The 12,543-nt window shown below is 37.0% G+C and overlaps 1 protein-coding gene across 1 annotated transcript; it reads right to left on the bottom strand.

The window, feature by feature from the left end:
* Positions 1 to 203: 203 nt before the first annotated feature.
* On the bottom strand, positions 204 to 12,304 carry LOC120206322 (DNA ligase 1-like). Its single transcript, XM_039206009.1, has 18 exons — positions 12,145 to 12,304; positions 11,408 to 12,114; positions 11,198 to 11,314; positions 10,660 to 10,761; positions 10,465 to 10,581; positions 9,700 to 9,930; positions 9,515 to 9,609; positions 3,840 to 3,927; positions 3,166 to 3,297; positions 2,711 to 2,823; positions 2,468 to 2,569; positions 2,312 to 2,373; positions 2,089 to 2,160; positions 1,911 to 1,984; positions 1,763 to 1,813; positions 795 to 872; positions 527 to 604; positions 204 to 405 (listed from the first exon to the last, which is right to left on the bottom strand). The coding sequence occupies exons 1-18, from the start codon at positions 12,218 to 12,220 to the stop codon at positions 337 to 339; spliced, it is 2,364 nt and encodes a 787-aa protein (XP_039061940.1). The 5' UTR covers positions 12,221 to 12,304; the 3' UTR covers positions 204 to 336.
* Positions 12,305 to 12,543: the final 239 nt, after the last annotated feature.

Here is a 12,543-nt window from a genome sequence, read left to right as displayed (position 1 = left end):
TTCCCCCCAATTTATAGATTAGAAAGGAAGACCAAGCCTTTAATACACTGAACATGATAAAACGAAAATCAAAAGCAATACTTATCAACAATTCCGACATGATTTTTCAATATAGGCAGCAAATTGCATTAAGTAATATTGAAAGTCTTTAGATTTCAAGAAAATTGGTAAAGGAATCAGCCTATCCAGCAAGAGGAACCTTCTTGGTTGCAGAAGAGTATATGTATTTACATTGCAAGGTTTGGAAACTGGAGACTACGAGTCCCCTTCACACACAAAATTATTGCTATTCACCTACCTGGGGAGGAAAAATATTGAGACACTTATCAGAATTCCTCAATCATCCTCACCATCATCTTCATTATTAGTTTGATTGTGTTTTTGAGCATTATACATCTCAGCGACCTGCAAATAATCAAGAAAAGTAATTAAGCTAAAAGAGAATAAGCGAAGCATGCACACAGATGCATATTGTTGCTCCGCCATAAATCATATGAACAAATTAACAGAATTTTTTGTTCTTCACCTGCTCGGATGATGTAGCTTGCTCTGGTGTCTTATCTTCTCGAACGCGGACTAAACGGGGAAACCGGAGAGATATACCCTTTTAGCAAGACAAGGAATTAGATGAGTTGATTTTCTACTAACAAAGAAAACATTGATAAAAACAACAGTTGCAAGATCCAAAATAATGAGTCACCCATCCCTAGAATTCAGTAATCAAATAATACACACAGGAGATTGAGAAATAAATAAAACTAAAAGGCTTCAACTTGTGACAACGTTTATCCCACCTTAGCAGGATCCACAATCCCAATTGCAGCAGAATAGACAGGGCTAATGGTCAAGTCTGCCGCTTTTACCTCCCAAACCTGCAAGAAGATCAAGAAACATTTTCAAACTACTGAAATGAATAGCAATAGCCTAAAGCTTAAATAATCAGATTTACTGAATTCAGAAGGGAGTTTAGCAGACCTAGGTCGTTATAACAATAGATATAGGAACAAAAAATTCGGAATACAATTCTTAATTCATTTAGGATCTAAAAAATGTTAAACTTTTGTAGGGCACAACAATAATCATCTCAATTGATTCAACAGAAACCATTTAATTTTTTGATGAGAGATAAAAACCATTGATATACTCTACAGAGGAACATTCATAAACCCAGATTTCAATAAATAGTAGCAAGATCACAATGAGAATTGGGAAAAACATTTACCAAAGTTCCAAAAATTCAGTATATAATTCTTTTAAATGTCAACAAGAAACGAATCCTTAAACAACAAAAATCACACACTACAAAATCCCTAGAGGTCACAGACATAGGCAGGCAGGATGAATGGAGAACATGGAGTAAAAATTGTGATAACAAATACTGCAAGCATGCACCATGCAAAACAATACTGTAATTGAGAAATTTCACCACTCTAATCTAGAAAACTGATAATTCATTGTCACTGTTTATGACATATGACTTCCATAGGAATGGTACTTTGCCCCATCAGATTAGAGAATAAAGGCACACTTCCCACCAACCCTACTATGGAATAGGCTTTAGTGCAATCCTAACTACAGCTGTGGCAAGCTGCAAACTCCCAACCAATTGGCCAAACCATTCCTTACCTGATATGACGCATCATGTAAGCATACTCCTTCCACTAAATATCAGTTTTGTCCACTACAGGAACATAGTCATCATGGAACATGCAATTAACAAATTCTTTAACACACGAAGATACTCAAAGAAGTGCAACTTTACCTCTGAAGTCTCAAGCCATACATCTGGCTTTATGTCGCAACAATAGTATGACTGTAACCGATAAGAAAATCAGAATTTGTATACTTATCAAAAAGATAAATGTGCTCACAATTTCCTTTCTTACAACCGAAAATATCAGGAGACAAACCTTTGGTTCAGGAATCACTTTAGAACGAAGACTTGAAGAACGTTCTTCAAGCTGTGCTTCAGAAAATCCTGTACCTATTGAACATCAAAGAGAGAAGATAAAGGGAAGGTGGGACAGTGGATCACCAGCTGGCAAAACAACCAATATGTCAAGAAGTAGCAATTCAAATTTCACTAACCAATTTTACAGATGCTCTGGAATTCTTCACTAGTCTCATCATAACATGCCAAGAGAAAGGCACCATAGATGCCTAAGGATAAACATGATTGCACAGTCAACACAAATGAATCAATTAAAGAAAAAAATTACATAAAAGCTAAGATGGATACAGAAACAATCAGCATAAGATAAACTATATACGAGCTCCAGTCATCGGATATGATATATAAAAAAATGATTACCAGTCCGTTTCCCGCGGCCGTGGAAAGCCGCAATAGGTACTAGATCTAAAGTGTCTCCGACACTGCATGGAACAGAGAAACATAAACAGTTGCATACGCACAAAATAATACCTGATCGTAATTTGCACCAAGAAGCAAACATTTCCAACACCTTACCTTTCCATGTAGTCTTTCTTCAATTTTAGCCAGTTGAGTGACCGCTTTGATGGCTCGTACGTAGCATCTCTATCCAATGTTTTGATAATTAAACCCTCACAACTGCAAAATAAGACTGATTAGCATCACAGAAAACCAAAGTACTTGATGGGGAAAAAATTATTTTCCTGATTTTCTTTTACAATATTTGTTGGGCTCATTCCAGCAGCCAGCTAAAAATTTCTGGAAGAATTAAACAATCACCTTGAAGAAACAGCAGCATCAAGGAATTTTTGAATCTCCTCAAGATCATTGGATGTTATGGCTGTTGCAAACTGAAAAAATCCTGCCTCTTCCTCAAATGAATCATAAAGCCTCTGTAAAGGACAAAAAGTAGAAGACCCTAGTGAATTGAATAGGACGCCTGATATGCAGTGGACAAGACACTTCCTCAACATAAAAAACACTCCAAATCAATTGCTCAACCATGCGGCCCAACTCTGTCTCCTTTTGCATAACACAAATCTTAATAGTGAATTCTTGTTAACACTGATACAACTGAAATTTTGGCATTTGAGATAAAATGATGGTATAAACACTTTTGAAAAGATATATGTTGTTGTAGACTTGTAGTGATACAAGCACTTCATAAATCCCAACAAAAATTATACTTATTGCCAAAAATTCCAGAACCATATATGTTGTAGCATAAGACATACCTCTTTACGAACTTTAAGTTGTTCATGAAGAAGTGATTGCCCGTTAAGATATAAGACATCAAAAGCAAATATGCACACATCAACTTTGATTTCACTCACTACCACATTTTTCCGTGCTCTTGTACTAAGGATCTGCATATCAAAAAAACATAACATCAACAATGTCACCTTTAGAAACCCTGGATTCAGACTAGTACAGTAAACATCTTTCATAACATCCAAAAGGAATTAATCAACAGTTTAACAGTGACAAAATATGGAAAGTTTTGCAATGCAAGACTAATGCAAACAATTGAGAAATATGATAATAGTGAAATGTCACTATGTCAGCTAGTAAGATAATGTGTTTTGATTGTTGAAGGATCACCAACTAATACATAGAATTATAGTATTTTGGAGACTAATGAAGTGGTACACAAAATAGAACCCTGGATTCAGACTAGTACAGTAAACATCTTTCATAACATCCAAAAGAAATTAATCAAAGGTTAACGGTGACAAAATATGGAAAGTTTTACAATACAAGACTAATGTAAACATTCAAGAAATATGATAATAGTGAAATGTCACTATGTCAGATAGTAAGATGATGTTTTGACTGTTGAATGATCACCAGATAATACATAGTATTATAGTATTTTGGAGACTAAGCACAATAATTCTAAAGACGTTACCTGAAAGGGTAAAATTTTCTTTTGAACTCGATCATAAGCAACAAGCTCACAATCCAAAACAAATGATTTTACAGAGGACTTCTTGAATCTACAAAAGAAAGCAAATTTTAGCAACTAAACCAACATTGCAGAAGCAGTAGCATGCTACAATTGTTTGCAAGCACCCAAAAGAGTTTAAGGGACTATAATTGTATAATTAATGTGTGGTTATCTCTATTGCAAGCTCCTTGTAAGGATTCATAACATCTAATGCCAATATCTAATTTTCACATATATGCCATGTTGGAGGAAAAGTCAATAAGTGCGGCTGAGGGGGGGCACCGAATTCGATGCAATAAATTTTGTTGAATTTTTGAAATGGGTATATTGCACTTTAGTCATTAAACTTTAGGGTATTTTCAAATATTAGTCCTTAAGCTTCAACTATAAATACCCTAGCTTATTTAGCTTCAAAATCATCCTAAATCGTTTCTTTCTCCACTACTAAATAGTTTAGAGAGCTTTCTTGTGAGTTGTGAGTGTTTTGTAAACACCTGTAAATTTTTTCTCTTTAGTAAAAGATCTACAGCAGTTCGGAAACGTAGCATAATTTGCTGAACTCTGTTAACAATTGCGGGTATTATTTTTCTGCTTTTATTTTGCATTCTCACTAATCTGATTATAAGGAAATTTCTCGTTTATTTCCCAACAACTGGTAATCAGAGCTTTTGGTTGTGAATTTTGTCAATTTTTTTGTGATGTTACTATTCATTACTATTCACGTTAATAGTAAATTTCGTGAATAGTAAATTTTTTGTCGGCGATACGAATTTGTCGACGGAGGTGTTCTAATACACGGTGGTTCGCAAGAATTGTCAGAAACGATCCAAACAAAGCCAGATTCGAGTGGGAGAGATGGCTGCAGACGAATGGAAGGTGAAAATTGAAAGTTCGATGGTGCAAACTTTGACTTTTGGAAGATGCAGATTGAAGATTTTTTGTACCAGAAAAATCTATATCAACGTCTCTCAAGAAAAACAACCAGAGGGCATGAAGAATGTAAATTGAGCTCTTCTCGACAGACAAGTCCTCGGAGTTATCCGACTGACGCTGTCTCGAAATGTTGCTTTTAACATAGAAAAGGAAAAGACCACGACGGGTCTTATGGCGGCTCTCTCAAGTATGTATGAGAAGCCATCAGCTTCAAACAAAGTTCACTTGATGAGGCGATTATTCAATTTGCGGATGGCGGAAGGGCATCAGTGGCTCAACACCTAAATGAACTCAACACAATCACAACCCAGTTGAGTTCCGTGGAAATTGAATTCGATGATGAAGTTCGAGCTTTAATTCTCTTATCATCTCTACCAGACAGTTAGAATGCTACTATTACAGCAGTTAGCAGCTCGTCGGGAAACAATAAATTGAAATTCGACGATGTTCAGGATTTGGTATTGAGCGAAGAAATTCGACGGAGAGAATCGAGTGAAGCATCAACCTTCTCAGTCTTGCACACGGAATCTAAAAGGAGAACTTCAGAAAGAAATTCAAATCGTGGCAGATCTAAATCTAGAACGGGAAAAAAAGATTATAACTGTTATAATTGTGGCAAAAATGTTCACTTTAAAAGAGATTGCCGAGCACCAAAGAAAGATACCGGCGCACAGGAATCTACCAACATAACAGAGGAGACAGGTGATGCCATGATTCTAAGAGTCAACAGTCCGATTGAATCATGAATATTGGATTCAGGGACATCTTTCTACTCCACCCAATGCCAAGAAATCATGGAGAACTATGTCAATGGTGACTTTGGAAAGGTTCATCTAGCTGATGATGAAACCTTGAAAATCGTCGGAAAATAAAACATCTGATTAAAGTTGTCAAACCAGACCACCTGGAAGCTGAAAGGAGAGACATATTCCTGGCCTCAAAAGAAATTTGATTTCTGTAGTACAGCTTGATGGAGAAGGATATAGTACAAACTTTTCAGGTTGTGAATGGACGATCACCAAAGGAGCACTCGTCATTGCTCGTAGCAAGAAGACTGATACTCTCTATGTAACCTTAAATTTAAAGAATATCATTGCAGTAGCAGATGCTGATGGAAAATCAAACCTATAGCACCAAAGGCTTGGCCACATGAGAGAGAATGGGATGAAGACATTTTTGTCAAAAGGTAAGTTGTCGGATCTAAAGAGTGTAGATGTCGGACTATGTGAGGATTACATCTTTGGCAAACAAAAAAAAGTTAGTTTTGCAAACAAAAGAAAGTTAGTTTTGCAAAGATTAATAACACTCAAAGCAGAAAAGTTAGAGTTGGTTCATACTGATATATAGGGACTATCTCCAATTCCATCTCTTGCAGACTCGTTATATTATGTCACCTTCATCGATGATTCAACAAGGAAGGTGTGGATTTATTTTCTAAAGAAAAAATCAGAAGTATTTGATACCTTCAGAAAATGGAAGGTCATGGTGGAAAATGAGACTGGTTTGAACGTCAAGCGATTGAGGTCTGACAATGGAGGAGAGTACAGAAACAATAGATTCAAAGATTTATGCACAAACAATGGAATCAAGATGGAAAAAACAGTTCCCATGACACCGCAGCAGAATGACGTAGCAGAGCGCATAAACAGAACTCTGAATGAACGTGCCAAAAACATGAGGATACATGTCAGATTGCCCAAATTTCTATGGGCTGAAACTATCAACACTACAACTTACCTGATCAACCGTGGGTCCTCAGTTCCTTTGGATGGCAGAATACCGGAAGAAGTTTGGAGCAAGAAAGAAATAAACCTTTCGCTTAAGAGTGTTTGGTTGTATTTCTTATGTACACATAGATTCTGCTGAAAGAAGTAAACTTAATGCAAAGTCCAACAAATGTGTCATTGTTGTTTATGGTGGTGATGAGTTCGGTTATCGGTTTTGGGATTATGAAAATTGGAAGATCATCTGAAGCAGAGATGTCATTTTCAATGAGAATGTGATGTACAAAGACATGTCAACCATAGAATCGAGTAGCTCTAATACCGAAGCTGAAACAAAAGAATTTGCTGAGTTCGAAGAGATTTCTGAAAATGATGTTCAAATCAGCCCAGAAGCAATTCAAGAAGAACCAGGCACACCAGAATTGAGACGTTCCTCCAGAATTCTTAAACCAACCCAGCGTTATTCGCCTTCTTTGCACTACTTGTTGCTGACAGACAATGGTGAACCAGAATGCTATGATGAAGCAAAGTGCTATGATGAAGCAATGCAAGTGGAGGATTCAGTTAAGTGGGAGTATTCCATGAAAGATGAGATGGACACACTTATGTCAAATCAGCCGTAGGAATTAGCTGAATTACCACCAGGCAAGAAAACGCTCCATAACAAGTGGATTTACAGGATTAAAGAAGAGCACGATGGAAGTAAACGCTACAAAGCAAGATTGGTTGTCAAAAGTTTTCAACAAAAAGAAGATATTGACTACAATGAAATTTTCTCCAGTCGTAAAACTGTCTACAATCATACTGGTGTTGAAAATTGTAGTTGCAGAGAATTTACATCTTGAGCAATCAGATGTGAAGACAGTTTTCCTTCATGGTGATTTGGAGGAAAAACTCTTATATGAGGCAGTCAAAAGGCTTCATAGAGGTAGACAAGAAAAACCTTGTATGCAGGTTGAAAAAGAGCTTGTATGGTTTAAAACAAGCTCTTAGACAGTAGTACAAGAAGTTCGATAGCTTCATGAGTAGCAGTGATTTTATCAGATGCCAAGCAGATCATTGTTGCTACATCAAGAAGTTTGACAACAGCTTCATTATTTTATTATTGTACTTTGATGACATGCTCGTTACAGGCTCAGACATGCAAAAGATCATAAACTTGAAGCAAAAATTGTCGAAGCAGTTTGCATTGAAAGATCTGGGCGCTGCAAAGCAGATTCTTGGGATAAGGATCAAGAGAGACACAAAGTCGGGGACTTCGATGTTATCATAGGTTGAGTACATCAACAAAGTACTCACCAGGTTCAACATGCAAGATGTTAAACCAATAAGTACACCTTTAGATATTCATTTTAGACTCTACAAAGAACAGTCACCAAAGACGGAGGCAGAACGTGCACACATGGTGAAGGTGTCGTATGCCTCAGCAATTGGAAGTCTGATGTATGTCATAATTTGTACTAGACTAGATATTGCTCATGCAGTGGGAACTGTTAGTAAGTACATGAATAATTCGGGCAAGGTACACTGGGAAGCAGTCAAATGGATCATCAGATATCTGTGGGATATTACAAACAAGTCACTTTGTTTCAAAGATAGAGGTACGATACTGACATACTATGTAGATGTTGACTTAGCCGAAAATGTTAACATCAGAAAAAACACTACAGGGTATGTCTATACTTTAGGAGGAACCGTAGTGAGTTGGGTTTCTCAACTACAGAAGATAGTTGCTCTTTTCACAACTGAAGCAGAATATATCGCTGTTACAGAAGCTAGCAAGGAGATCGTCTAGCTCCAAAGTTTCTTAGAAGAGTTAGACAAGAAACAAGAAAACAATGTCTTGTATTGCGACAGTCAAAGTGTTATCCATCTAGCGAAGAATCCGTCTTTTCATTCCAGAACGAAACACATACAATTGTGGGATTATTTTATTTGGTCTCTTCTGAAATATAGGATTTTGAAACTTAAAAAGATTAGTGGAGCTCAAAATCCGACAGACATGTTAACAAAGACGGTGACCACGGACAAACTGAAGTTGTGTTCAGCTTCAGTTGGCATGCTAGAATAACAAGACTAGAAATGCTGCTACATTGATCGAGGTGTGAAGACAGATTAAAATCAATCTTCAAGTGGGAGATTGTTGGAGAAAAAGTCAATAAGTTCAACTGAGGGTGGCACCGAATTCGGTACAATAAATTTTGTTGAATTTTTGAAATAGGTATATTGCACTTTAATCATTATATTTTAGGAAATTTTCAAAGATTAGTCCTTAAGCTTCAACTATACTACTCTAGCTCATTTAGCTTCAAAATCATCTCAAATCATTTCTTTCTTCACTACTAAAGAGTTTAGAGAGCTTTCTTGTGAGTTGTGAGTATTTTGTAAACACCTGTAAATTTTCTCTCTTTAGTAAAAGATCTGCAACAGTTCGAAGACGTAAACATAATTGGCTGAACTCCGTTATCAATTTCGGGTATTATTTTTCCGCTTTTATTTCGCATTCTTACTAATCTGATTATAGGAAAATTTCTCGTTTATTTCCCAACAAGCCAATGCTAGCCGTAAAGTTTTAATTAGGTATTCTCTAGATAATTCCAGCAAATCATATTTTTTTACAAAAGAAAAGTAAAGGAACTTGCATTAGTAGATACCATCTTAATAATAGCAGGAAAAATATCTATAACTTACTACCATTACTACAATTTTTGAATATCAATATATTCTATACAGTCAAACCACAATATAATATAAAGCAACAAATTTAAATGGTAGGCATTATAATATTAGGTGGCGATAGTTGGGTTTTGACTAATTAGAAACTTTTTAACATGCATTGCAAGGAACCTCTAGAAGATAAGTGCCAGTATGCTTTCTTTGGAGCAGGGGAGGCAAAGAAACCTTTAATCAACAAACACAAGAAATAAATAGCACAAATCAACAGAACAAGTCACCATAATAATAATAATAGAGGTCTACCTAGAAATTGCAGAAACAACATCAGGAAACTTTCCAGTGTTCCGCTCAGCATTTCGACTATATATCTCAACTGAACCATTCTCCATATAGTGAATCTACAAAAGGCACGAAGAATTTTTTTCTCCACATGATGTATGGGGGCACTAACAAAAACAAAAGAAACAAGTAGCACTTTAAATTCTTACCTGTGCACGTTCCCCATCATATTTATATTCACATACAAAGTCAATATCCTGGAATTTATTTACAATCTCAGCAACACCTTTGGTAGGTTTTGCTAGCATAGGTCCAACAGGGACACCCGGTGTAAAGCTACAAGTCCTTGGAAGATCCCATACACCGCCAGTCAAAAGTGCAGGGACTATTTTATCATACACCGGAAGGATAGAAAAAACTTGTTTGGCAATCTTAGCAGCCTGCATGAGAGCCATCAAAGATAAATAGCAGTGCATTAGTTAAGTTCAACATGGAAGAGCTAAAGGTGAATCCTCAACGCACAGCTATACCAAAAAAATAAAAGCTAGCAAACAACAAACTAAGGTAAAAAAGTAAAACTCCAAACCAACAAAAACTTAATTTTCAAAATTCCAATCCAACCATGTGCAAGGCCTTAATAGATTCCGACTTGTTACACCAGCCAATATTTGTTGCCCCTTCACCAATCACCACTATCAGTCTACAAAGACCTTAATCAGCTGTCATCTCTAACCTAACTCCCAAGAATACTGATGAAATATCAGAACACGTCAAGCCAAGTTTTCCTCACCTTTAAATTTGATGACATGTCATTTGATGTACATCTAAGCCTCGTGCTTTCAGTAATTTTTTGGAATTTCATAATGCAATTCATACAAATGAACTACAAAACGCATGATGCATTGAGCTGATAGACTACAATGATGATTCAAAAAAAGTAGTGTTAAATTTCAGCATCTACAAAATTTTGTTACCTCCTCTAATGGAGATTGAATGTTTGGAGGCGGTCTAGAATGTATTTCATTATATACAGCAGCCTGTCCTAATGCAGCTAACAGAGTCTGCTCTGAAAATCCAATCCGCAATTTTGTCTGCAAGATGAACGAGAGAAATCTTAGAATCAAGGAACAAACTATAAACTAGTACTAAATTTATTTCCTAGTTACAACCTGAAGCAGACGAATCAAGAATAGAGGTTCACAGTCAGTTGCGGCAACAAGAAGTGCCTTGATACGATTCTTTTTCTTTTCCTGACTATCCTTTCCAGATTCCTGTATAAGCAGACCAAAAAAGGGGGAATTCCATAACATTAAATGAACAAATATACACCAACAAGAACCAATAATTAATGCATTCTCTTCCCTACATATTGGGCAAGGCTTTTCTGCAGAAGGCCACAAGAATTATAAGTGCATTAGTAATAGTAAGTTAGTAACATTGGAAATAGTTCACCTACTTATGCATGTACTGTGTATACCAAGTGAACAATATATGACAGCAAAACGGTGTAAAATTTCCATTGTTACGTCAAACTGGATTTCCACGTTCAAAGAATATGGGCACATGCAGAGCATTCATCTAATGCAAGGCAACTAAACAGCCATTTCAACCATGGATGCCAAGATCAATGACTAAGTTATAGTTGATTGGAACCAAATGCATCGCTCTATAGTAAAGTAATTCCATTTGGGAAAGAACATGGTCAACCTTTGCAATTAGCCTAAAGGAATCAAACACTTTAACAACAGTTAATGGATCAGGCTTGCGCATCATTGATTGAGATGAACGACTAGCTTGTGCAACAAGGCCCAGGTCTCCTTTTTGCTGTCAAAAGGTATATCAACATAATTAAATGGCAAACTCATATGTTAGCAAGCTTTAATCAAGCCCCAAATAAAGAGGAAAGTAAAATTATACCTTGTACGCACTCTTGATCTGTGGTTCAGTTCTCCCACAGGCCTCAGCAAGGGCCTTGATAATGGAGGCATCTCCGATGCCCAGCTCTAACCCCTCATGCGCCGGAGCAATCTTATTTGCTGCCAAGTAAACCGTCGCCACCAAATCATCCGGTGTGAAATCAATAACAGTCCTCAACATATTACAAACAATATCGGTTATGACAATCCGACCCTTCTCATTCGATATCAAATCAAACGCCATGCTTAGAAACAAAAACGGCACTCTCTCTCCTTTCTCCCAATACGCCACCATTGTTGGATCAAAATCCGCCGGCTTCTTCTTCAATAACCCAATTTTCCCCTTCAACTCCGCATTTCTCTCGGAGACACTGCCAGCCGCCTTCGTCTTCTTCGAATCCGGGAGTTTTTCTGTCTCAACTAAATTGGGTTTGAGGGAATCACTAATGGGTTTTTCAATTCCATCACTGGGGATTTCTGGTTCGGGTTTGACTTCAGTTGAGTCATCGATGGTTTTGGTAGGATTAGGGTTTGGTGTGGGCGACGGAGACTTGCGTTTCTTGGCGGGCGAAGAAGCAGAGGAAGGGCTCTTCTTGCCCGCCAAACGGCGAGCTCCGGACATGAGAGCATCGAAGGCGGAGGGGCGAGAAGACATGTTGAAGTAGGGGTTTAAGGAGGAAAGAGAAAGGGATTTGGGGCGAAAGAAAGGTGACTTAGTAGGGAATGAAAGGGGGAAGATGGGAGGAATGAGAAGGCTGAAGGGACGAGAAAGACAAGTAGAGCGAAGGAGATGAGATGGACGAAGCGTTAGCATTCAGTTCCAAGGAATTGAGAAAGGAAAAACAGAATCAAGATGAGCGCAGCGAAAGCTTGAGAGATGAGTAGAGAAAATGGCGGGAAGTGAACTAAATCTTTTAGATGGATTTGGAAATCCCTCTTCTTCTTTTTTATAATAAAAAAATTTATTATGCAAAATCAACATGTACAACATCAAGATACAAAAGAATTAAAGATTAGAATGCAGTGATCAACCAACAAAGAAACAAAGATCACACTATATTTCAATTCAGAGAAAGAGTAATATTAATAATATCATTGCTATTGAATTTTCTATTGCTTAAATGTAGTCCAATTATA

This window comes from Hibiscus syriacus, unplaced genomic scaffold (assembly GCF_006381635.1).
Source record: "Hibiscus syriacus cultivar Baekdansim isolate YM2019G1 unplaced genomic scaffold, ASM638163v2 tig00013680_pilon, whole genome shotgun sequence".
NCBI classification, from domain to species: domain Eukaryota; kingdom Viridiplantae; phylum Streptophyta; class Magnoliopsida; order Malvales; family Malvaceae; genus Hibiscus; species Hibiscus syriacus.
Note: the sequence above shows the minus strand (reverse complement) of the source record. Positions and strands in the feature narration are given on the sequence as shown.